The sequence below is a fragment of the Megalops cyprinoides genome, chromosome 23 (assembly GCF_013368585.1).
Source record: "Megalops cyprinoides isolate fMegCyp1 chromosome 23, fMegCyp1.pri, whole genome shotgun sequence".
Taxonomy (NCBI): Eukaryota; Metazoa; Chordata; class Actinopteri; order Elopiformes; family Megalopidae; genus Megalops; species Megalops cyprinoides.
Window position 1 is genome coordinate 1,636,389 of NC_050605.1, and position 27,084 is coordinate 1,663,472.

General features: G+C 41.7%; 1 protein-coding gene across 1 annotated transcript; it reads right to left on the minus strand.

The window, feature by feature from the left end:
• Window positions 1-200: 200 nt before the first annotated feature.
• On the minus strand, window positions 201-25,443 carry wnt16 (wingless-type MMTV integration site family, member 16). The gene is made up of 4 exons (XM_036517920.1): window positions 25,086-25,443; window positions 24,681-24,907; window positions 19,535-19,821; window positions 201-665 (listed from the first exon to the last, which is right to left on the minus strand). Exons 1-4 carry the CDS (start codon window positions 25,178-25,180, stop codon window positions 201-203), a joined length of 1,074 nt encoding a protein of 357 aa, XP_036373813.1. The 5' UTR covers window positions 25,181-25,443.
• Window positions 25,444-27,084: the final 1,641 nt, after the last annotated feature.

The following is a 27,084-nucleotide window of genomic DNA, read 5'->3' on the forward strand; positions in this document are numbered from 1 at the left end:
AGCACAAAACAGCTTACACATTGACCTATTCTACATGTTCATTACAGTTTTTGTGTTTTTGAAGAAATATTTATTCAATTTTTCCTGAGTTGTTGATGTCACAACCACCTCCCAACTGTCTACAGTGAGGAAGGAATCCCTGCATTGCTGCAGCTGGCTGTCTTTGTGTCTAGTTTTCCGGGGGTGGTGACCCCGCCCCCCTACTTGCAGGTATGCATGTCGTTCATACTCTCGCAACGGCGGCAGCGCACATAGCAGCACCAGATGAACTTGCAGTCACAGCGCTCCACGCGCCGCACCACATGGGTGTTGTACCCACGCCCACAGCACAGCAGGTTGCAGCCATCAGCCCCCACTGAGGTGCGGTTACAGCGCCGGCCACGCGTGCCGGCCACGCCCAGCTGCCGGTCCTCCAGGCAGTAGTTGGGCGACTTGTTGAGGAAGATGAGCTCCTCCTTGCCGACAGGCACACGTCGCTGGTCCCTCTCCTTGCGCCGCACCTTCCTCGTTGAGCGGTCCAGCACTTGCACGCTGGCCTCGTAGCGCTCCTTCAGGAAGCTGCCCACCCGCTCGAAGGGCGCCATCATCCGCCAGCACGTCTTAACCGCGCAGGAGCCTGAGACACCGTGGCAGCGGCAATCGGTGGACATCGTCTTCGCCACAGCCTACGGAGAAAGGGGGGGGGGCACCATTAGAATGGCAGTGCCTGTCCGCTTTGAGGTAAACATGGAGAGCAGTTCTAAAACATTTCCTTTAAAAATAAATTGAAAAGCTGCTTTATTATGTTTACATTCCAGGCTGACTTGCCAAGAAATGTACATAGGCAGATATAATAATGCTAATGACTATATGAACAAGAGTGCATACAAAAAATGCTGGTCAAAACTGTCAATACATCATACAATATTACAGTTCATATAATTAAAATGCTTAACAATTACAAAATACATACTTTATTAAGAGGTATGATAGTTAAACTATGAATTGCATAACTAAATTGTCAGTCATTAAATCTGTTCTATAATGTCCCTGAAGCACTACAACGCTAAAACTAAGAGAAAAAACAAACAAATAAAATGTTTTCAAGTTTAAATAAAAATTTGAGGATTGTAATGTCAAACATCTCAAGAGCTTTGCTGTCTGACCTGGAAGCACCCAATTCCCAGCACTTTGTAGTTTTTGTGAAGACTTAGAGCAAGACTAGTTTCAAAAGGTTTTGTGTAAACGGAACACGGGAAAGAATCAGCTGACCACAAGCCTTGCGGGTAGCCTTCTGATGGGTGGGGGACTCTGGGATGACAAACAATCCCACTCTATTGCTGTGGTGACCATGGTAAACAGACAATGCGGCAATGCAGCATAGAAAAAGTTTTGTCTCGTTTCATGGGATTTGAATCTGCGTGGTGAACAACCCTCTCCCCTTTGTTATTTTTTGATATTCTACATGTGGTGACTGGTTGGCATTCCTGTGGACCCAATGGTGGACAGTGATGGTGTGGGAGACTCTTCTCTGGAGGCTGACCTCACAATTACCAGGGGTCATTCAACAGGGGCAGGTCACATCCAACGAGTGGAAACTACACACGTAAAGGAGCCACTGCTCTTGATATTTCTGTATCTTTTGCTAGGACCAAATGCTTACTGAAGTATCATTTTGTTGGTGTACATCTATACCATACACTATATATCTGTAATACACAATATAGCCCTGTATGTATAGTATGGAGGTCTGTACTATGGAGGTCTGTCAAAAACATACAAAACTACAAAACAGAGAGATGTAGAAATTAATATGATCATAACAAAATTAATAAAATTAGAAGTAATTACACCTACAAGAAACAATTTAATGGGGACCAAACACAAGCACAATGTCTAAGATCTGTGTATCACAAAATGGTGAAAATGTACAGACACAAAATTTCATTCTGATTATAGCCACTTTTGCACTAATGGTTTGTAACAGACCAATGTGATGCAGATGAATGGCAAATTATGTTTTCTCTTTGCTGCTGTATTAAGGTAGAAACTCAAAAATCAGCATGGCAGATTTCACAATTCAAACAGGTAAACATATTCAATTACAAAATCAATAGAGGTCGTATGGTACCACTGCGTTATTGTGGAAAAATGCAACGTGAATTGAGACCTGAGGTTTTTGTCAAAATTAACTATTTAAATAAAGCTTAGAGAAAAGAGTTCAAATAGGAAAACTACTTCCTTCAAGAACTTGCCATTTCTAATGGCTGCATCCGAATACTCATACTTCCATACTATATAGTATGCAAAAAGCAGTACGACACAATCCGTAGGGTGTCCGAATACTTAGTAGGCATTTAATAGTAGTCAAACGGTACCCAGTTGACCTACTACATCCGAAGTATGTAAACGTACTACACTATGCTATCCCATAAGTCAGCTGGAGCCCGAATAACCAAAGAAGAATTCTCCGGGAAAAAAGAGAAAAAAGACGGCGATGTAGTCAACTTGGTTAAGCTAACAAATCAATTGGCTTGTTACGTAACATTAGCTTTTCATTTTACCTCAGGTTGACAGTCAGCTAAGTAAAGCACACTGATTTTTAAAACATGTAAACATTTAAACATCTGGGTCAAAGGACAAGTAAGATGGCGGTGGAGTACGTCCGAATTGTGTCCTTACTACTCGCTTGCATACTCAATAGTACATACCACAGTAACGGTCAGGTAGTACATTCTTAACCGAAGTTAGTGCATACTGAGTATTCGGATGCAGCCAATATTTCACAAAAAATCCAATATGGCTACCAATCACGTGACTTGTAAAAACATTTCTTCGGGAATAAGGAATTCAACTAAGAAATGGTAGTTTTACATCTGTGCCATTCATAATTTTAAAAAACTGAGAACAAAAACTAATATGACTACTGACTATTGCTACTGTCAGTACTCCGGCCCCCTAGCTGCCTGCCCACCTGCATCCCATCTCCTCATCAGCCCAGCCCTATATCTACCCTGCTTGTGTCTGTCTTGTTGCCAGTTCGTTGCAGTGTTGTTTTATTTTTGGGGGAGGGGGCTGTCTCGTTCCTGCCTGTATATTCTGTTTTGGAGTTTTCTGTGCTGACCTTGCCTGTTCCTCAACTTTGTCTCTGCTTGCTGTTTTGCCCTAATTGCCTGATCCGCCTGCCTGCCTGGTCCCGACCCTCGCCTGCCTTGTTTACGACCCCAGCCCCTTGTCTGCCCTGCTTCGGACTGCTTCCTTGGTTTTGACCCTGCCTGTTCTGACATTCCGTGCCTGCCCTGCGACTTCAATAAAACAACTTAGAACCTGAGTGCATCTGGTCTGCATCTGAGTCTGTGCCTGTGCCCTGACAGCCACGGTATTTGTGGTTAACCAGATGGTAATCATACTTTCAACTCAACTGGATCCTGTTTGTGAAATAATGCCTTGATTAGACAAAACTACATTTATACACAAACACATCATACTGTACCTAATTACATGCTGATAAGATGTGGACTTCATGAAAATGTTTCATTTTCATTCAAAATGGTGATGAAAAGGGGAGTCTTGCCACCAAGAGGGATTCTGGGGTATCAGAAATGTATGTGTGGACACAAGAAATGCCATTTGTGAACTTGAATTCAACTTGAATTTGCTGATTTTTCCTCTTTGACATGTACAGTGTGCTTTCAAATCAGGGGCAACTTCAAATTAATTAAATATAGTATTTGATTAGCATTATTTGTTTAGCTGCAAGCATGCAAATCTGTCAATAAAAAATGCAGTGGGCAATGCATTCCATATTCCCGGACAATTAACAGTACGCAATCCTTGCCCGGAGGAAAAAATCAATCACGTCATCGAAATCAATTCAAAAAACCTTATAGTCTGTTATAACATTAACATTACATAGTTTAAGTGGCATGAAGTCAAATTATATAGCCCATTCCATTTCCTTGTATCGGTCTATTCTATTGTTTTTAAGCCTCTTGTGGACACTCTCATTATAAGAAACATATACACTAGCACAGAAATGATCAAAATCAAAATAAGCCCATCAGAGTTTGGAAACTGCTAGGCACATATTGTGAATGCTACTTTAAGCACCCTTCAAACCTTTTCTTTAAAAAGGGCAACATTGTAATGTCAAATGTCCCTTTGTTTCCCCGATTGTGTTACACACCACTGACTGTGGTAAAAAAAAATGCATCCATAAAAAAAGTGAATGAAGGAAAGGTACCACATGATGCCAGACTTGTCATCCTGAATCCATATTCTCTCCTTAAAGAACTTAAATGACCAAGGAAGGACCAAGTTGTAAGCCACAATGCAATTCTCTGGAAACGGGCAAAGAAATTTTGTGTCTTGTCTTGTTTTACTCAGGGGCGTGTCTACGGGTGGGCTGGAGTGGGCATTGCCCACCCAAAAGGCTCATTTGCCCACCCTATGAAAAATCAGTTAAATTAAAGGTTTAGCTTAATTTATATAGTCTATGGCTTATCTTCGCTTTTATATTTCTCTAATGAATCATTGGTTATTTCAAATGTGTGACATAATGGAATGCAACCAATGTAACTTGTTCATTTATCTGTGATGTAAATGCTGATATGTGACTGCACGCATGATTTAGGGGCACATTCGCAAAATTGCCATTTTTGTTTTATCACAAGATAATAAAGTACAGATTCAGAGCTACAAAATGAAGCATCACTTGTCAAGATTGACCAAATATTTTGGCCGTAATGCTCAATAAAACATCATGACTGTGCAAACCACACTTCTGAGAAATCAGCCCTTTTCTCTTCTGCAGTCATTCTCACCTACCCAGCTGTGACAGACAAGCTATCCCAGTATGCCATTGACTATGAAAGGCTGGAGGACTAATGGCTGCTGATGGTTGGAAAATCCTTGCCATTGTTCATTGTGGGTGCTCATTTGCATTTGAATAACTTTTATTGAAATGCTAAAACAATTTCACAACATACATGACATAAAATACAAAGTACAGTACATCCATACAGTACAATAGTATACTCTTGGTGGCAATTAGTTTGTTATCGTTCGTCATGTCACTCCTTCTCCCGTTACTGAAAGGTTGTCCCATGATGAACATGTCCTTTTCCGACTGTGACAACGCGCTGATCATACTGCGTAGTTCGTATATGCGTTCGTAAGACAGTTTCTTTGTACAGGATTCGTATCCGAGTTTTGAGTTTTCTTTTCGCCTTCGACCGCAACCGCAGTTGAAATTGAGGATTGCCTCCATTTTTTGGTCACACTCAGAGTCAATGAAGTCAACAAACTTGATGGCATCTTCAGCTTCATCAGTCACAACAGCAAATGGTACATCCTCTGATGGTTCTTTGAAATCTGCTTCGTGATCACTTTCACAAACCATACTTTTGTCCAAGTCCGGAATGTTTTCTTCATCATCGCTGTCCTCACCTTCCCAGTCAGACAGGACAAGGTGCATCTGATCCCCCTCAAGAACCAATGAATGCTCAGCATTGTGTTATGACACCACAAAAGAAGAAAGCAATCGAAACTCCCACCACAGAAGTAGAAAGTATCGCAACACACCACAGAAGAAGAAAGCTGTCAACATTCCCACCATAGAAGGCCATTCCTTCAGGTTTCAGTCATAAATCCAGTATTTTTTAAATTACATTTTTATAAGAATGGCTTTGTGTTGCAAATTGACACCACAGCGAATGTGAGAGGGTGAACTGCATGACTGTATTAAAGACGGAAACATATGATATGCCAGCGCTTGTTTTAATAATGCAACAAAATAGGAAACTGACGACGATTTCTCCCGTTAGTTCTCGGAGGACCAACTTGCCTTGATATTTATTGTTTTTTTTCATATTTACAGATAACTTTCAGTTTCAAAAAGAAGGGGGATGATAGATAAGCACTTTAGGAATTTGAATCCACCACTATCTCATTTTTCACGACAAAATGGTTTTTTGACAGTTTTTGTGGTCTCCTGTAAAGTTGATGCGGCAGCGATGTGGAAGGTTTACTCGCATCAGAGTTTACTCGCACTCGCATTTGATAGTTATGAGGTGACATTAATTTAGAGAGTACTTGTGGTTTTCAGTTTTTTTAAAAAAAAAAACTTCGATTTTGTATATGAATAAAATAGTCACTCTGTTGCTTGAATAAGGTTGTGTGATCAGTCAGTTGCAGAATCTATCAATATCAGAAATAAGAATTTCCTTCAGTTATTGTTCTAGGGAAATAAAGGGGTCAGAGCCCTAAACTACATTACATTTTTGGTGTCCCACAAACAGGATTACGTTAATGTGCATTGAATTCACGTCATGCAAACATGGCTGAAAAACTGCAGGATGAGGTTAGTGACCTGAAAAACTAATTAAAGAAACAAGAAGAAAGGTTTAAAGAGCAGGAAGCTTTACTTGTAAACACTTTACTGAAGCCTTGTCCTTGGCTAAGACAGTAATTGAGAACCAAACAGCAGTGCAGTCATCTCCCACCTTGTATGTCCCAAAAGATAAAAAGGTACCTGACATTAGTGGCCCAGCCCTCAAACAGGAAGATCCCACCGTTGAAGAATGGGTCACACAGACAAAGGCAGCCCTTCGCATACGGAAAATACCTAACGAGGACCAAGCAGAGATTGTGAAAGACCATCTCTTTGGGCAGGCTAAAGCAACTGTCAAGTTCTCGCTCCCCGAGGACTCCACCGATGTGGAGCTGATTTTCAAATCTCTAATTGAAGTGTACGGAGACAGGGTACCAGTAGGGACTCCTCTGAAAGAGTTTTATGACCGTAAGCAAGGGGCTAATGAAACCATTAGAATCTTTGCTTATGATTTGAGAGAGAGGGTAAATAAGATCTGAAAGAGTGACCCTAGTCGTTGCCCCAGTGAGGAAGTACTGAAAGAGCAGCTGGTGCTTGGTCTACAAGGCGGGAGATGAAGAAGAAAAATTATGAGGAGCCAACTTTGACTTTTGCAGGTCTGATGCAAGCTGCAATTGATTGGTCAGAGGAAGAAGTGGGCGGAGTAGCAGCTAACCCTCTAGATGCAGCCAGGGGCCACAGCTCTGCTGTGACACACGCAACCGGCTGTGCGGCAGCACTGATGCGCCTTACAGAGGCCATTGAAAAACTTGCAGTGCGTGAAGATGACCTACTCCAGCTGACAGCGAGGTCAGTAGCGTCCAGCAATAGGTCAGGTGAGGGTTTGGGAGAACGGAGATGGAAGCCCCCCCCAAAAGGATGAGTTGGGGCAATACATCTGCTATCGCTGTAATGAGCCTGGCCATATTAAAAAGGACTGTCCTCGACCAGAAAAACACCATGCTCAACAAAGAAGTGCTGAGGCTGAGCAATAACAATAACCAGTGCCCAGAAAGAGGTTAATGCCCACTTTCTGGTTAAGGCCAGGGCAGCAGCTGTTAGTGAGCAGACGGTGGGCAGAACACCCGAGTTACCTTTGCCCATAGATGTAGACACCCAAGGTCTAACCAGTGGGCAGAAGGAAGCACTAACCCGCTTGCTCAGGAAGCATGAGGCTGTATTCTCCAAACGCGACAGTGACTTTGGCTATACTGAAGTGATTTATCATTAGATTCCAACCAGGCAAGTAGAGCCTATCAAACAGCGTCACTGACGAGTGTCACCCCATGTTTACCAAGAGTTCAAAAGGCACGTGCTGGATCTGGTTGCTCAAGGGATCCTTCAGCGCAGTCATAGTCCTTGGGCCTCTCCTGCTGTTATTGTGGCAAAGAAGGATGGCTCAGTCAGGTTTTGCTGTGACTTCAGGAAATTTAACAGTGTCACTTACCGAGATGCCAAACCCCTGCCACGAGTGGAGGAGTCCCTTGAAGCTCTGGGTCAGGCTAAGTTATTCTCCACCTTGGACCTAACCTCTGGGTATTTCCAAGTTGCTATGGACCCAGCTGACCAGGCTAAAACAGCAGTGACTACACCATTTGGGCTCTTTGAGTGGACACGGATGCCATTTGGCCTGAGCAATGCTCCAGCAATGTTCCAGCACCTTATGGAGTCGGTGCTAGGGGACTACCTCTTTGACAAGCTTCTCATTTACCTTGATGACATTTTGACTTCTCGAAAGATTTTGACTCGCACCTTGACAGACTGCACTGAGTCTTCTCCCGGCTCAGAGACAGTGGACTTAAACTTAAGCCAAGAAAGTGTCACCTACTGAGGGAGAAGGTACAGTTCCTTGGGCACATTGTGTCGGCGGAAGGAATCCAAGTCGACAGTGAAAAGACTAAGGTCTTACAGGACTGGCCCATCCCACAGTGCCCATGTGATGTTCCCCAACTCCTGCGGTTCAAGAGCTATTACAGGAAGTTTGTTCCGAACTTCTCACAAATTGCCGCTCCACTGCACAGGCTTGTAGGAAAACCCAAGGGTGGGAAGACAGCTCCTCCTTTTATTTGGGATGAGGCATGTACTGTTGCTTTTGAGGAACTTAAGCAGCGCCTTACAGCTGCATCAATCTTAGCCTACCCAGATCTGACAAAACCATTCCTATTGACAACAGATGCTAGTTTCAAGGGCCTGGGGGCCATTTTGAGTCAGGAGCAGGAGGGTGGTAAAAGAGCGGGAGGTAGCCTTTGCAAGTTGGGGATTGAGAGGGTCTGAACGCAATGACAAAAACTATAGTGCGTTCCAATTAGAACTTTTAGCTTTGAAGTGGGCAGTCATGGAAAAATTTTGTGAATACCTCTTTTACTCCAAGTTTGTTGTGTTCACAGACCACAACCCATTGAAGTACGTGGATACTGCCAGCGCTGGGCCACCCAATTAGCTGAGTTTGACTTTTAAATGAGATACATCCAGGAAGGGTCAATGGTGATGCAGATGCCCTGTCCAGACTGCATAACCCCGTTGAACCAGAGACTGTTGACTTCCTCGTCATTCATCCCCAGGAAGTCAAAGCGTCCCTGTGTACACGTTTCAGATGCAAAGGCCCTGCAGCAGTTACAATGTAATGATGAAAAATTGGACCAGTATTTCAAGCCAGGAAGAGTGACCAACAACCACCTTGCAACACTACTGATGAGATGAACCCCGAAACAAAAAAACTGTTCAGGGATTGGTGTAAGTTAAAACTGAAACAAGGGGTGTTATATAGAACCATAATCCATCCCAGGGATTGGGAGGAGATTTATCAGTTAGTCGTTCCAAGTGGGTTACATAAAGTGGTATTTGAAGCTCACCATGACCACGGAGGTTACTTTGGGGAGAGAGGAGAGAGGAACACTGGACAGTTCGAGAAGGAAATACTACTGGATCGGAATGGATAGAGGTACAGGGCTGGGTGAGGGAGTGCCAAAGGTGTCTGGCTCGAGATGTTTTCCTGAGGTACAGAGCGTCCCTGACGTGCAGCAATGTGATAGCACCACGAGAGGTCTTGGCTATGGATTATACAGTGCTTGAGCCATGTGAAGGATACAAAAATGTGTTAGTTCTGATGGACATGTTCACTCACCTCACAGTGGCTGTTCCTATCAAGAACCAGACAGCAAAGATAACTGCTCAAGCACTGGTAAAACATTGGTTTGCCTACTATGGTTGCCCAGCCCGCTTGCACTCTGACCAGGGCAGGACTTTTGAATCCGAAGTCATTCTTGAGCTGTGCAAGCTGTATGGAATAGGCAAAAGCAGGACCACTCCCTACCACCCACAGGGGAATGGTATCTGTGAATGATTCAACAGAACCATGCATGAGATGCTTTGTGCACTGCCATCTGAGAAGAAAAGGCATTGGAAGGAGCATCTCCCTGAGTTGGTCTTGGCCTACAATGGACATGGGCACACCTCCATTGGGTACTCACCTTTTTACCTCATGTTCGCAGCTGACCCCAGGTTGCCCCTAGACCTACAGACTGGGCGGGAAGGGGACAACTATGGGGCATCAAACCTGGATGACTGGGTGCAGGAGCACCATGGAAGGCTCAAACTGGCCTGTGAAGTGGCATTGGAGACTGCAACAAAGGGAGCACAGTCGAGGAAAAGGACCTATGACCGCATATCCAGGGGACAGGGTGCTGATCCGGAACCACAAGTCAAGGGGTCGAAAGAAAATACAAGATCTTTGGGAGGCTACACCCTACCTTGTGGTGAAGCAGAATAGTCCTGACCTCCCTGTTTTCACAGTCAAACCAGAGAAGGGTGGTGGGGAGTGAGTTATCCATCGAGATCAAATGAGATCCTGCCCATTCCCAGTAACCCCCTGGGGAACCAGACAGAGCCAGATGAACCCACCCCCCATGCTTCGAATGAGGGGATTGATTCCCTGTGGTTTGCCCCTGGTTTATTGAGGAAGGAGGATGGCACTCACTGGGGACCTGGCACAAGGGGAACAAGAAACTACAGATGATGAAGCCCAGGCCGAGGCTCCCAGGCGGCAGACCGCAGTAACAAGGGCAAGCCACCCCAAAGACTGATAATGGAAATGTAAAGGGCCTTTATGCCGAGGGACCGGCATAATACAAGCGGGGGGAATGTAAGAATATAGAGAAATCATGGCTCTCTCCAGAACAAAAAATAATCAGGGAATTGGCAGTTATTTCCGGAGGGGGGGGGGGGGGCAGAAGAGGTGGGGAGAGGAACAGAGCGGGTGACCTGGCTAGCTAGAGGAGAAAAAAACTGCAGCTAAACTAAAAAGAAGTGAGATTAAACTAGTTAGCGAAATAACACGGGAGAGCAAATAAAACCGAAGTTCAATTTACCGAGGACGGGTGAGACAAAAAACCGGTCAGCGTTCAACAAGAATCTTCTCCGAGTTTACCCGGTGCTTGCAGGGAGGGAGAAAATTAGCCGAGACGAGGGAAGTTGATTCTGGCAGTCTTCAGTAAAATTGCGGAACCTGTTCTGCAAGAACCCAGGGAGAGATTGGGAAGCGCCGGTGCTGGTTGAACAGGGTTCAACAAGCTGCAGGAAAGTATTATTTTAATTCCTTCCGAGACTGTGTCGTTTGTGAAGGATTATCACGTCACGGCGAACTAACATAACAGTGCCCTTCCAAGAGACCTGAACTCGCGTTAGCAGTGCTACCAGAGTATTGTTACAAAACTGCTATCTAGCTAGCCAAAGCTAGCATTACTAAACCAGACATTTAGCTACAATGCAGGTTGCTCCAGTAGTACAGAGACTGGCTAAAGCCACAAACACATAAAGAATTGCGTGCAGTTGATTAGGATGGAGGACGTGATTTTTCTCATCAGATCTGGGGCAGAGAACTGAGTTTAAAAGAAACATAGCCGTTAGCTCCTGCTTCCCACGTTTAACTGCTATAATGTATGGAATAGCGCTAAAAAGGGACGTTGTACTATGTTTTTTGTTTGTTTGTTCTCTGTGTTTCTGTTAGGGGAAAGGTTATTAGGAAGCAACAGAGTTTGGGACTGTGAGGGAAACTGGTTGCAGAGAAATGGATGCTCTTGATTCAATGTAACTTGTTGATTTATCTGTGATGTAAATGCTGAGGTGAATATTCTGATGTGGATAAAATTCAAAAAATCATTTTATGGTGAAGCTAGTTATGAGGTGACATTAATTTAGAGAGTACTTGTGGTTTTCAGTTTTTTTTAAAAAAAAAAAAAAGACTTCGATTTTGTATGAATAAAATTCTGTTGCTTGAATAAGGTTGTGTGATCAGTCAGTTGCAGAATCTGTCAATATCAGAAATAAGAATTTCCTTCAGTTATTGTTCTAGGGAAATAAAGGGGTCAGAGCCCTATCTCCTCAGCATTGAAGACTCAATATTTAATAAATTGGAACTGTGGGAACCCACCATCATGGTTCTCAGTGTGGATATGTTTATATAAAACTACATTACATATACCTACAGCTAACGCTTTCTTGACCAGTGTTAACATTAACCGGTGTTAAGTCGCTATAGTTCCTTGCTGATTTGTTTTAAAGTAACCTAGCAAGCTTACTTGGGCAGTTACGTTTCTTGAGTTTTAAGAATGCATAGATAGATGGCTTATTCAAAAATGGTCTACCCAGACCACAGACCATTGGTGTTTCTGCCAATCTAGCCCTGCTTCAGTGTCGGCAGCACTCGACATTAAAAATACACGACCTGCCACCCCTGAATGCTTCCACTGTCAAGACTGGGACTTGAATAATGATAAACCTTTCCAGCCAATTTTGGAAGGTTACCTTAAACGTATGTTTGGCCAGAAGACAAGATGCTTTAGCGCGAGCTGGTACCAGTCTCGACCGTGGCTGGAGTATTCAGCACAGTGTGATGCAGTTTTCTGTTTTCCGTGTTGTAGGTTTGGTGCCGGTGATAAGGAGGATATATTCACCAAGCGTGGCTTCACAAATAGGAAACATGCCCTTGACCGAGACAGTGGCTTCCAAAAACATGTGTCCAGTATCATGTGCGGGCTATATCTACTTGGCAAAAATATCAGCACAGACATGGCTACTGGTGAAAGTGTCGCACATCTGCTAGGGCAAAGTCAGGTCGAAAAAATCTAAATATTACGTTAAAAGCATTGGCGAGTTTCTCGCGGTAAACAAACTTGCTTTTCCTTGGGCATAGCAGTCAGGGAGAGGGAGAAAGTTTCTTCTTGTGTTATAGATCTTTGCCTTAGGAGCCTATAGACTACACCAGTTGATAATTTGTTTTATTTCAGATTTCTTTTTTTCAGTGTTCCAAAAGAAAACACACAGCTATCTTACATCTGATATTCTTGTCTTACTAGGCTTGAAAATCACAGCCTGTAATTCTGCATTAAGTTTGCTAGTACTGCACTCTGATCCTTCATTTCTGTAAATTTCATGTCTATCAAACTACATTAATAACTGCAATTACAGTATAAATGGAAATAATCAGCAATTGTGATATTTTTTGTCATGTGGGAATAGCACAACTGTAGTTGCATTTACTGTTGTATATGTGGGCCTACAGCTTTTATCGGAGTATTTTTGAATGAAAAGTAACCTGCGTTGTACAGTCATAAAGAGAGGTTTTTGAGTTGTGACTCTTTTCATATTGGATATAGTTGCCCACCCCACATATGCCCACCCCAGGATGACATGCTAGAAACGCCACTGGTTTTACTACAAGGCTTAGGCTTTCCTAAAGCAACAACTGCTTCAAATTTAGATTTACATTTAGAAAATGTGTAATTGTTTCAAGTGATCTTTGCTCATGTAACAATGAGGAGGGGGAACAAAAAGTGAACTTGATTTAGAGGTTATGACCTGAGAGAGATTAAACTCCGGTGTCAAGAGATCTTAGACATTAAGATGTCTTGGCATCTGTAGTAACAAGGCTTTTTGTCGCAAGCTTCTTCTACTCTTTCCAAAGACGTATGAATTGGAATGAATAACTGCCTTCAGTGTTCAGCCTTTACTCACTAACCTTTCTGTGCTGCATTTGACCATTTCAAAAGAGAAGAGACAGACTGTAAACATGATGTGCACCCATGTGAGGAACAAGCCTTCTGTGTGATCAGTGCATTATTCACTTTAGTTATGCTGCCCTCCTTCATCAAAATCACTCACAGGGGATTAACGTTCCCTTTCCCAGAACACCTAGTGTGCAGCTTTCACTTCACACAGTCATGCGATCAGACCCATTCACCACTGCATACCTTCATTTCATCACGTCTTACAAACACAGTGTAGGTCTCGGTATGATCAAATCTATTTAGCTTTGCATGTTGCAGTCTTTAGTGCCACTGTGACAGGACAGCGAGCGGCAAACATGTGACGACAACAGAGATTGGGGTGAACGAAGACAAGATGTTTAATAGTGCTATACAACAAACAAAACAAAGAAATAACTATTTACAATAACAAATAACACCGGGCAATTGTTCTCAGGTGCCTCCTTCTCTTACTGTCTTACAGAGTCTCTATACTCTCCTACATTAGCCGATAATCTCTAGCAAGCTACGTCAGCTAATGTTCTTTGACACTATTCACACGATGGAATTATAACCAGTAGTGATGTGCAGTTCGTAAACGAACAAATCTTTTTGAACTAATATTTGAGGTGAATGTACTGAATCGCTAGCCTATAAGATTCGTTCCTTCCTCTTCGCAAACATGCGTGCTGATTAGCTGGCATAGTAGCTATAACTTTCCTTCCAGTGGATATTAGCTGTGCGGTCTGTCCATGAAGCAGCCTATCACAAAAGTGTATCAGCAGTACGTTCATTATGACAACTAGCCAATGGCTGAACACTAAAACACTCGAAACACCTCCTACTGGCCATCTCGGCACAGCGGCTCAGTGACCATGTTGACCATGGTGACTACAGCATGTGACTGACTCTGGAAGACTCCAAACGCCCCCACTGTGTACTGAATGAACTGATGTACTTTTGACAAGTTCTCAGTACAACGGTTCCTTCAGACTCGAAAGATTCTCTGACTATGCTGACGATGTGGCACAATGCAAGAGATCCGGTGACTACGAAGTAGGGTTGTCACCTGTCCCGGTTTTGCCGGGATTGTCCCTTTTTTAAGTGATTGTCCTGGAAAATTAATAATCTTTCCCGGGACACAAATTGTCCCGGTTTTTTGCGAAAATGTACTTCTAATTTAGAATTTCATAGTTTCAAATAAAACCTCATTTGGTTTCCTTCTACTGGTATTCTGTTTTCTTCCTGGTTATGTTTATACATTCAATCCTGTGCCCGTAAACGGGTAAAACCCAGCGACGATTGGCCATGTCTATACTTTTACCCCAGCGTCAAAGAAAAAAAACGATTTACAACGTACAACTCAGACTGGTCGAAAAGAAAAAAACTTTTCTGAATGGGTAAGGCCCAAAGGAGACCCGTTCTCCGCCACCTGTGTTTTGTGTCCAGCCAAAATTTCAGTTAAATATGAAGGAAAAACAGTGTTGGAAATCATGCAATAACAAAGAAGCACCAGAGTTTTGTATTAAGCAAACGCAAAAAAAAAAAAAAATCTAGTCATTTTAACTTTTATGACAAATAAAGGTTCACCAGAGGAAGACAGGATAGCAATATCGGAGCTTAGCAGTGTATAGGTACCACGGAGTGCTTCACGGCCACAGCTACATATCTATGGATTGTGGCAATAAAGTAAGTGCGAAAAAGAGGTGAGAAATGTCAGTGTTAGGTTGCCAAAATTCATTAAGTTAAATAGTTGTTTATAATCTATTATAATACATCTAATAAAAAAAATTGGTCCAAGTGTCCCGGTTTTTCACAAATCAGAGGTGGCAACCCTACCACGAACCCTACAACGAAGACTCTAAACTCCCGCTACTGACCTGATGAACTGTTGACAAGTTCTCAGTACAACAGTTCCTTCAGACTCCAAAGATTCACTGCCTATGCTGACAAGGTTCCTTTCCCCTCAAAAGAGTCACTGACTATGAAGATCTGGTGACTATGTGTTGCCAGAATCGCTAGTTCTCAGTATAGCAGGCTCGGGCTACATCCGCCATTGACTGTGACGATGCAAAAGGAATCAGAGCACTTCCGTGACATTATTATAGGAATTAAAAATATTATTAAATATTATTTTGCTCATCTACTGGGAATATTATTTTACGTTTTACATTTTGTTTACATTTTTAACAGTAGCATATTTTAGGTGCGCACAATGTATCGCAGTTCTTGTTTATCACAACTGCAATTTTACGTAGGCTACAATTTATTTAATGTTGACATCACATTTCCTTTTAACATGAATAATATGGGGCACCAAATGAACAGACCTTTTTTCGTGGACAGAATGCCTTCTGTGCTACGAAACGCACAAATTCATTACGAAACCATATAACACCGTAACGCCTTTTGTCCATGTAAAACACAAACGCGTTAGCATTGTGTCCATGAAATATTGAAGAGAGCACATACTTTCGTGCACAGAAAACAAAACGGATAATTCCTTTCATGCACTGGATTGACCATTGTGCTTTTCATTTTGTGGACAAAAGGCGGAATGCACTTCGCACTATGTGGACAAAAGAAACTCATTTTGTAGGCAAAAGTAAGTCTGTCCATGTAACATGTCCTAGGCCAGAATTTATGCTGTTGTGGCACAAAATGCAGAATGCGCTGTACTATCATCATTCCGTGCCATCGAATGTTCATTTTGTTCACTTAACTGTTATGCTATATTACTGAAAGTATTATGTGCACGAAAGGGATTTAGCACAATATATTCCGTGACTCCGCAGTTACAGAAGGCATTCCGTCTACGAAAGCAAAGCACTGATGTCTACGAAAGTTGAAGCAGCCTTTGCTGCTTGAAAGGCGTTACGGTGTTATATGGTTTCGTAATGAATTTATGCGTTTCATTGCACAGAAGGCATTCTGTCCACGAATAAAGGTCTGTTACATTTGGCGCCCCATAGAATAAAGTCCTTATTAATAAATACTGACAAATCAACATAGTAGGCTACAAAACAAAACAGAAATGTGATACATGAGGCTATGTATCACATTTGTAGCGTACTATGTCTACATTAACAACAAATAAAAATGGAACATCACTGACTAGACCTACAGATATATTAAAATGTTTGGGCTCGGTTCGTTCAAAACTTGTAAAACGAAGTTTTTTGCTTCGGATATAAGCGTGGTTCTTTTTTCATCAGTGCATTTTTTTAGTTTTAGCAAATGACATGTACTTAGGCTATTATGCATGTTAAAATGTGGGGTTCAATTACCTTCCTAAAGACAAAGTATACAATTTTATTATTATTAATTTCATTGAAATTTGGTTTCACCTGAGCTGTTTTGCCGCAGAGCAGGCTAATAATGGACATAATGTTTTGAACAATGTAGAGTAATTTTTAAAATGCAATAAAACTATTTTCAAATTCATGTATGCTGCCTGACCGGATATGGAAATGAACGAATCAGTGAGTCAAAGATTCGAATCATTTTATTGTACTGAACTAAAGGAACCAAATTGCTAAAAAGAATCTTTCTGAACACCACCAATAACCAGACACTTTCTAAGTAAGGAATAAACCACGACTGGCAGTGCAGTTCAGGGTGGCTTCGCCGCGGGCCATATCACACCACCCTTTTGTGATTTATTTCCATAGAACTGCACCACCAGGAGTGGTTTATTCCGCTTATACCACGGCTACTTACCAAATTCAGCACTCATATTAAATTAGGCTACTATTTTATTATTTTTGAACAAAAATATATATTACAATATGTGCATATCCGCATAATATAGTCCATTCATATAGCTAGCTTGACACATCCAAACTTTAAATTTTAATTATTTTAAAATGTACTATATTAGCCTACATTTAAAAAATATTATACGTTACATATCTAGGCTTTGAATACTGAAACTACAGTAACTCAGCCCACTAACTACAAATTTCTGATATAGCCAGCTACACATTGTCCGCTTAGCTGGTGAAGTGGATAACGTTACATTCGTGTCCGTCAAACGTATGTATATGGAAATGGTGGCTATAAGCTACATCGTACTCATTTATTGAAATTAAATTGAACGTTTCCATTCCTTCCATGTAAAATTTGCCATTGAAAATGGTAGATCAAACGGGGTACGTGGGAGACTTTACGTTTGGAATTCTGATCGCACTGTGGTGGTCGCCATTGCTTCATGACTGGAACTTGAAGGGTGAGCATTAGTTTCTGTCAATGACAGTACCCGGCTCCAGCGTTTCCTCTCTTCAACAGATGGTACATTAGCCCACAGTAGCTCAGTAACTCACAGTAGCCCTCCTCTCAAAGCCAAAAAACTTGAGACTGTGTACTCTTGTTCGGTTGGTATTTGAACTGTTGCATAAAAGGACCGCAGCATCTTAAGACCCTCAGCATTTAATGATTCAAAATCATGTTTCTCGTCGTTTTCAACTACCCAGTCTCTTAAAACCCTGATTGCCCATGTTGTTGATTTCTTTGTGTTGTCCTCGTGTTTCCCTTCCTCTGTTTTATTAATTTCATCTTCACTGATGGTTTTATGCCTTTTGTTGTATTTTTACACTTGTTCCCTAATTTTTCTGGACTGTCCAGTACATTGATTTTCATCCAAGTCGCAAGGCCTCCATTCTTGCCAAAAAGATTGTCAGGGCTCCAGATGGCGACTAATTTTCAAATTTTGCAACCATTTTTTTCTGCCAGTCGCCATTGGCCACCAGTACCCACAAGAAAAAAAAATAGAAATGGCCATACGTTTTGTTTGTGTACTGAACTCTCATCTCCGCTTGCGCCTGCGTCTACCTGCCCTAGCATACGCGCTAAATGGCTAATCACACCGGTGTGACTGTACACGAGAAAGGGTTAATGGAGTAATGTTTTGTTTTATTTTATTTGTATTGTATTGTTTTGTATTATTTTATTTTAGTATGTTGCTGTTCATGATGCCGCACAATGTCCGACAAGTTCTTGCTCCAATGCACTTAAATGCATTTTTAATAAATTATACGATTTCCTGTCTGATTGAACTATCTGTTTGGTAATTAGGCCTATTTGACAGTCTGCTGTAGTGCAGTATGGTTCAAATCTCGCTAATGACATTATAGCCTATCACCATGTGTGTGACATTCTTCATAATCGATAACCAACTTTAAGTTGATGTGCCTTGACATTCTGGATTGACCCTTGATGTGCCTTAGCCCCCAAAAGGTTGAAAACCTCTGGTGTAGACTATGGAAGGCAGAGCAAACAAGGGCAGACAGTACAGAGGGGAAAGAAAAGGCAGTGTGAGGCAGCCCTGTAACAATGTAGCATATGAAATCACTATATTTTGGCTCCTGAAAATTTGATTTGGCTCCTAAATATTTGGAGTTTAGGAGCTAATGGCTCCTAGATATTTTTTTTGCCTGGAGCTCTGATTGTTGCTGTTAACTGTAACATTATCTAATGTTATTACAATGTTGCCGTTATGTTCAGTTGTAAAGGGAATCTTCAGTAAAGTTGAATGAGCTTGTGTACTAATTTCGAACGGTGATAAAGCCACTTTCACTGGAACTACTTCATAACCGTGCATTATTACTGTGTATTTACACCCCTCCAGCCAATCAGAAACAAGTATTTAACCAAGCCATGGTATAAGTCACAGTAATAACAACCGATTTGACCCAACATTCTCAGAACAATATTCAATTTTATTTGCTAACATTTCAACTTACTTGTGTTTTTAATCTGCACCATGAAATTCACTAACCTACTTCTTCTCTTTCTCCTTTCACTGCTGTGGCAGACTACCAACGTTAAAAGTGCATGCCACCACCTACTATACCCGAGTGTGTAACATCATGACTTTATAAAGAATACTGGACATTAAACCTGTTTGAATAAAGCCATTTGAACCTGTAATTGTTTGTCCCGTCACTAACAGACAAGTTCGCAAAATCTAACAGAGAGATTTCAGAAAATAATTAATTCATTCATTCATTTGTTTAATTATAATTATAATAATAATAATAATAACAATAATTATTATTATTATTATTATTATTATTTAGGGGTGCTGAGATGAAATTTAGGTCTGCTGGCCTAAGTCTTACTGGCCTAAAACTCACACCTGTAATGCCCCCCCACCTCCCCCCACCTGCCGACCGGCCTCGCTGTTGTGGTGGTTCATGGTCTGCAGGGCATTGCCCCCCTTGGTTGAGGTGTTCCTGGCAGAGTTGTCGATGAAGCGGCGGCTGAGCCAGGTGCCATACTGGATGTTGTCGGAGCAGCCGCCCCAGTGCCAGCCCTCGCTGGGTGAGCCACTGCCCTGCAGGGCAGTGTCGCAGGAGCACTCCGTCATGTTGCCCGCACTGCAGGAGCGGGTCACTGCATGCACCAAGCCCGCTGCCATCACGGCGTAGATGAAGGCTGTCTCCTTTGTCCCTGAAACCACAAATCACAGAGCCTTAGGGAGATCAGGAGGTTCCTTTGTTCCAAAAAAAGCCATCGAATCACAATATTATGTAATATTGCTTAGTTAGGTAGCTAGCTAGCTAGTTAGCTATCATTTTTCTGCCCTTTAAAACATATCTTGTAGTGGTTTGTCTCATAGCTCAATAGTCGTGTTAGCTATCTAGCTTTCTGTCCCTTCCAGCTGTTTTCAGAAGAATGAGGTCGGAATGCGTGACACCCGAAATTTCTGCATTCATTCATTTGCTCCTGCACTGACAAGCTGCTAGGTCGCTTTCCTGTTTGATAACTTACACCAGCGTCTTTTTTGTCAATAATAGCAAAAGGTTTAACCTTCAAAAGGACAGCTCAGGAGCTTAGGGATATACACTCAGTGACTACTTAATGAGGTATACCTGTACACCTGCTCATTGATGCAAATATCTAATCAGGCAATCATCTGGCAACAACTCAATGCATAAAATCACAAAGACATAGTCAAGAGGTTCAGTTGCTGTTCAGACCAAACATCAGAATGGGTAGAAAATCTGATTTAAGTGACTTTGACCTTGGGATGATTGTTGGTGCCAGATGGGGTGGTTTGAGTATCTCAGAAACTGCTGATCTCCTGGGATTTTCACACACAACAGTTTCTAGAGTGTATACAGAATGGTGTGAAAAACAAAAAACATCCAGCGAGCGGCAGTTCTGAGGGCGAAAACGCCTTGTTAATGACAGAGGTCAGAGGAGAATGGCCAGACTGCTCCAAGCTGACAGGAAGGTGACAGTAACCCAAATAAACACGTTACCTCAGTGCTATGCAGAAGAGCATTTCTGAGCATACAACACATTGAACATTGAGGTGTATGGGCTACGGTGGCAGAAGACCCCTCTGGGTCCTGTCAGCTAAGAACAGTAAACCGAGGCCACAGTGGGCACAGGCTCACCAAAACTGGATGGTAGACAACTGGAAAAACATCTCCTGGTCTGACGAATCTCGATTTCTGCCTGCGACATACAGATGGTAGGGTCAGAATTTGGCATAAACAACATGAATCCATGGGTCCATCCTGCCTTGTCTCAACGGTCTGCTGGATCACATTGGCAGCAAACTGAGTCAGCTGAAGTTATTTTTGTGTCTTTTTAACGCAAGCATAGAAGACAATTTTGAGAGCAATTTTCTCGCACTGCAATCAAAAATCAAGTTTGTCTTTTTTGTGTTGTAAAAAGTTTTGATTGCGAATCAGTCCCCTTTGGTTGGGTCAAAAAGTTTTATGAGTCAAAAAGCAAGTTGAACTGGACGTAATGGGCAGGATCTACGCTGATTGATGAGAAAAGAGTTTCTATTTGTGGGTTTGAGTTGGATCGACAGCATGGCTACACCCATAGATATAGAAACGTAGATAACTCATTGGCCGCTGCTGTATGTCGCCGCTATGCGTCTGTGTGATAGCCATATTGGAGTGGTCAAGATCCGCTAGTAAACGAATACAATGTGTATTGAGAGATGCAGACTTCTCTACAAAATGGACTGTAACTCGCTTAAGTCTGAGCCGATTTTCATGAAATTTAATTTGTTATAAACGTGAGAAATTGAACATGATACTGGTTACTTACTGGAATTAAATTCAGTTACTGGGGGCAGATCTAGTCAGCTCTATGTCAAAACATTAACCTTCTGAATAGCCACAACTTCCTCTGGGACATGCAGTTTCCAATCTATGAAGCCGAAATACTACCTTTAAATCTATCATTACTTTCAAGTTGTCCCCCTTTATCTTTCTTGATTAACAATAAAGCAGAATATTATTCACAGAATAATCGACACCAATCGCGTAACTAGAATAAATGATTATTATTAAACACCTCAGATTGTCTGTAGTTGGTGTGCTTGCGAAAGCTACAATGTGAGATTGTTTAACAAGGATGGCATTTATTGATTTAAATTACATTAAATGCTTTTGTGAGGTCTGTGTTCTAAACGTTATTGTTCATTGCACTCATCCTAGCATAAAAGTTTATTATCAGTAATTTAAATCGATTTACCTAAATTTAGCGCCATTTTGTAATTTGAATTTTGTAACAAGAAAGCTATAATGTGAAACATTTAAGGGAAACATTTGGGATTACTTGCCATCCTTGTTAATTAAACGATCTCATGTTGTAGCTTTTGCAACAGCACACAAATTTCAATCTGCGGTGTTTCGCAAGCGTAATCATTTGTTCTAATTACGCGACTGATGTCGATTATTCTGTGAATTATATGTGGGATAATCTGATCATTTTGTTCATTTGAAACATTCATTTGTTCATCTATATATATCAGAGATTTACATTTACATGTGAAAGCCGCCCCTAGACCTAGGGGATGGGGGGTCAACTGCTAAACTTCACAGGCTTGTAAAACTGCCAGAAATTCAAACCCCGTGTCAATTCCTGGCAGTTCCCAGCAGTTTTCTGTGCTGCCTACAAATTCCCGTGAACTGTCATTAACCTGAACTTCCACAGCAATTTACAGTGCTGCTTACTGACGAAAATCCCACTTTTCATGCAGTGTCAGGCTGGAGGTGGTGGTGTAATGGTGTGGGGAACATTTTCTTGGCACACATTAGGCACCTTAATACCAATTGAGCATTGATTAAATGCCACAGCCTACCTGGGTATTGTTGCTGACCATGTGCATCTCTTTATGACCACAGTCTACCCATCTTCTAATGGCTATTTCCAGCAGGATAACACACCATGCCACAAAAAACACATCTCAGACTGGTTCCAGGAACATGACAATGAGGTCAGTGTACTCCAATAGCCTCCACAGTCACCAGATCTCAATCCAATAGAGCACCTTTGCGATGTGTGGAACGAGACGTTCGCAGCATGCATGCGCAGCTGACAAATCTCCAGCAATTGCATGATGCTATCATGTCAGCATGGAGCAGAATATCTAAGGAATGTTTCCAGCACCTTGTTGAATCCATGCCACAAAGAATTTAGGCCGTTCTGGGGGCAAAGGGGGGGGTCCTACCCAGTATTAGAGAGGTGTACCTAATAAAGTGGTTACTGAGTGTATGTGAACATGCATTGGTACACAGTGCTGGTACATTCATGCTAGTCATTATTTAGTACATTGCTCCTGAGTAAGAACGCCAGTGAAGGAAGTAGTCCTTTGTAGATCCCATCATGCCTTTCAAGAGGATAGTAGGCAAGAGAAGAGACCTGTTCCTGGGTTCAAGAAAGAGGGCAGAAAGACCAGCATGAGCCATATGCTAACAGCTCTGCTAACACAGCCTATCTGCTGTCTCCTAACTTACAGTTCCATGTTACATCTACCAGTGTGAACAGGGTAAAATGCTTCAGCTGAAAACTCAAAGGCAAATGTGTGGTTTCAGGTCTAGACTTTAACTTTCTTTACTGACAACACAGGTCTTTCAGATTAGACTGATTGCTAGGTTTTACCATTGAAAGTATTTAACCTTTTTTAGCATTATATACTTGAGATACAAAACATAATATATTGCTTGTATACATTGTAACTTCATCATCAATAAACAATAAGGTTAAAATATGTTGTACCAATGATACATGGTACCAAAAAGGGTTATCAGGTTGTCTGGTTATCAGGAGAACTGATCGCTGACGAGTCGTGAACATTCTAACCTGTATCTTCGTTACTGTTGTTGATTTTGTCATTTCAGTGTTGTGCGTGTGTGTGTGCGCGCGCGTGTGTATATGTGTATGTGTGTGCGTTCAACTACAGTGATCAGCCGAAGCAGCAGACAGTCCGTTGCAGGAAACAGTGCATCATATATAAGAGAGAGACCCTTAGCCGGCATTTACTGCACACATTCTACATGATCCACACCACTACATTTGTTGCAAGCGATCTAAACGCTATTATGTGTCCTTCATATCGTCGACACTGCGTTAATGTGGCCATATGTTATCCATAGCAAATCTGTTAAATCCTAATTCGGTAAGAGGATAACCACCGATTTAGGCAATTATGTAATTGAGCAACAGTGCCCACTTGACAACGCTGTGAAAGTAGTATTTGTGTTCCGAGTACTACAGTCGTACCCTATCCCCGTAATTTGGAACTGTCCGCATATTTAATGCACATAATCCCCGAATGTCCTTACACTTCAAAGTCGGAGTTTTTTTTCGAGAATACATAGAGTCTGAATGCATGGTGTGATTATGATGCTTTTGTGATGCTTTTCAGAGAAATAAAACAAGACTTAACGAATATACGGTGAGTTTATTTTAAAATCTCGGTAACTGTAAAAGGGAAGGTGTTCGCGTGAAAACTGAATGCCAAGTACCTGCCTAATACTACAAGTCATTACTGGATCTGCGTAAATTTCCTTGGATTACAACTGGGGGCGCGAAGTATCTGTGTTCAAACACCTAATAAATGGTGTGTTGAGTATACAATATCGAAGCAGATGCGAGTTGTTTCAAGCGCTGCCGGTGCAGCTGTTCCACAAATTGTATTTTTCAGGCCTAAATCTGAATCAAATATATTATCCCAGACCACGAGATAACAGTTACAGGATAGGAAGAGACTGAAAAGCTTGAGTCGCCAACGCAAAGTAAAATAAGAGTTCTGTTTAGCAGTGGCCGTCGTTACGCACGTAAATTTAAGGTTAAATTCTTAAATTGCTCTTTAAATCCCCAGCCAAATCATCCCATTGACACCCACTGCTTTTATGGTTAAGATGTGCAATCAATCATTCTGATAGCTCTGACTTCATTTGTGCCCATTGCATCGACAACTTCGCGGGGCTCCTGCCAGTATATATCGTCACAGATGTATCGTGATAGCTGTTTCGAATGTAACTTCAATTACTCACCACTGGTTAACTCATATCCGAAGACAGAGGGCTCTTTTGTGGTGGAACAGTTCCATCGCTCGTGTTTAAACTGCGTTTGGCACTCCGCGATCCCCAGACGCGCGCCGTCTTTGATGCTTGGTAAGAGATATGGCTTTCTTTTACATAGCTCCTTCTGCTTGGTTGAAAGCGGTAGATTTGTGCATCCCATCTTCTCGGGTATTCCCACAGATGTAATGCCCAGCCACCTATGACCAGCGAACAAAATCAAAATGTTGGCAAAACCTGGGGGCGACAAAACTTTGCAATATGCATATATGGCGTTTATGTTATAACAGCTAATATTCGAAGACAATGCCAAGAAAATTATAAACCGGAAAATAAATGACAGACACAGGCTAAATCAATATCTGCAACAATACTTACATCCAACTCCCGCGACAATGTTGAGGATACAGTGAAAACATTAGAGTAAAAATGATGCACATCTGATGTACGCCACAAGAACCCCGATCCTCCATGACCAATTCATTTACGACTGCCGTTTGAAAACACTGGGTGGAAGTCCATCGAATTATTTTGCTTCAGGGCAGTTACATCCTAGCTGAGGACATTGAAGCTTGCAATTGTAGTTTTCAGCTAACGGTTATTTCAAGACATTGGCTTTTTGACATCCAATAAATTAAGAGTATCAGCCGCGATGTGACAACTAGACTGAACGGTTTATGGCGACCCTAGATGCGTAATGAGATTAGCGTCGATCCCTTATACGGAAACATCCTGTTTTATCTCGGTCTTGTGGAATTCGCATTGAATGTTCATCCTCTGCTGACACCCAGACTGCGATTGGTCTGTCTGTCTGTTAATATTCAGCAGTCTTGGCGATTCTCAAAGCTAATAGGAGAGACAGCGAAGGCTTTTGTTGTGAGAATGGCACGGAGTGACGAGCTGGCTGGCGTCGGGTGAAGAAACCTAAACGAGAACAGGTAACTGTCACCCTAATTGGTGATTCCTGAACTGCAATTAAACTACGATTAAGCATTATCTGAATGAGTGAGATCTGGTAAACAGTGCATTCGTCAAACAATATCTCGATACACATCTATTACTAATATTATTTTTTATGTGAGTTTGTACTCCAGAATGTGATATTGCGAAATTAAGACTTTTCATTTTGGAGATTTTCAGGTTCGGTATTGAGGTGCTTTCCGTGTCCGTGGTTCTCCAATAATTACTGTTTTGTTGTTTGGTCAAAATGTATAGATTATTTGGGTATTTCATGAGGCTTTCTAGTGTGGAAAACATTTAAATGTTATACTAAGAAATACTACTACTACTGCTTCTTAGGCCTACTACGTCTACTACTACTACGTCTACTACTACTACTACGTCTACTACTACTACTACTACACAATAATTACAATAATAAATAAACAGGCAGACAGACAGAAAGATAGAGAGATCGAGAGATGCATCAACCTAATCAGCGATTTAAATGTAAAAAATGTCCAAACATTTAAATTCTTAAACAATGTCACTGTGAATTCAGAACATACGTAAGCACAAATTGCATTAAATACAGCAGGGGTAAATAGAAATGCGCTTTCTGTTGGAATGAGCGGAATGAACTGAGAAATGAGTTCGAATGGCGTGCTACGGACTTGTTCTCGAGCGGTGGCAGTGATCGACGTACACTTCTGTCGCACCTTTTGAATTTTTTTTTTTGCTATTACTGAGGCAGTATAATGCTATATACAAATGGATAAATGCGCACGTACGTTAGAACTGAAAGGTCTTGGAATGTGTTATTGGGAAAGACAATATTGCCGTAGCGATATCATTTTATTGTATATAGAGGCCCTTTGCTTGCAGCTGCAGTAAATATGAATGTAGCGAAGGGTGAGAGCAGTCACCACACCTGGCCTCGAGCCCGGGTCTATGGGGTACCAACTATGCAACTTTGACCGCAACACCAAAGAGCCCAGCTCGTTGATATGGTAGTCAGAGCGCATACTCAACCGTAGTGACAGCACTCTGTCACAGTGAAAATCATAAAAATTTGATCCAAAATACAGAGTACACCATGGATCAGCATGAGGACTACAGCAGACTTCTAGTGGTAGTATCATGTGTTGTTTTACTTACTGTGCTAGAAATGACAAGCATCTGCAGACGTTTGTTGTACTATAGTATACCTCAGAAATTGTAGCATAGAGCTGCCATGAGGCATATTGCAGCATTTCAGATTTGTTTGGTATTACAACATCTACTCTAAAGAGGTGTCATTCTTTTTTTTTTTTAAATGCAAAACTACAGTAATCTATGCTAAAACAGAGGATACAGCAACACATAATATATGCATTTTGCAATGCTTCAAGTTGTTTCTGTTTTTCAGTCCATTGTACTTTGAGTGACAAAGTAGTCT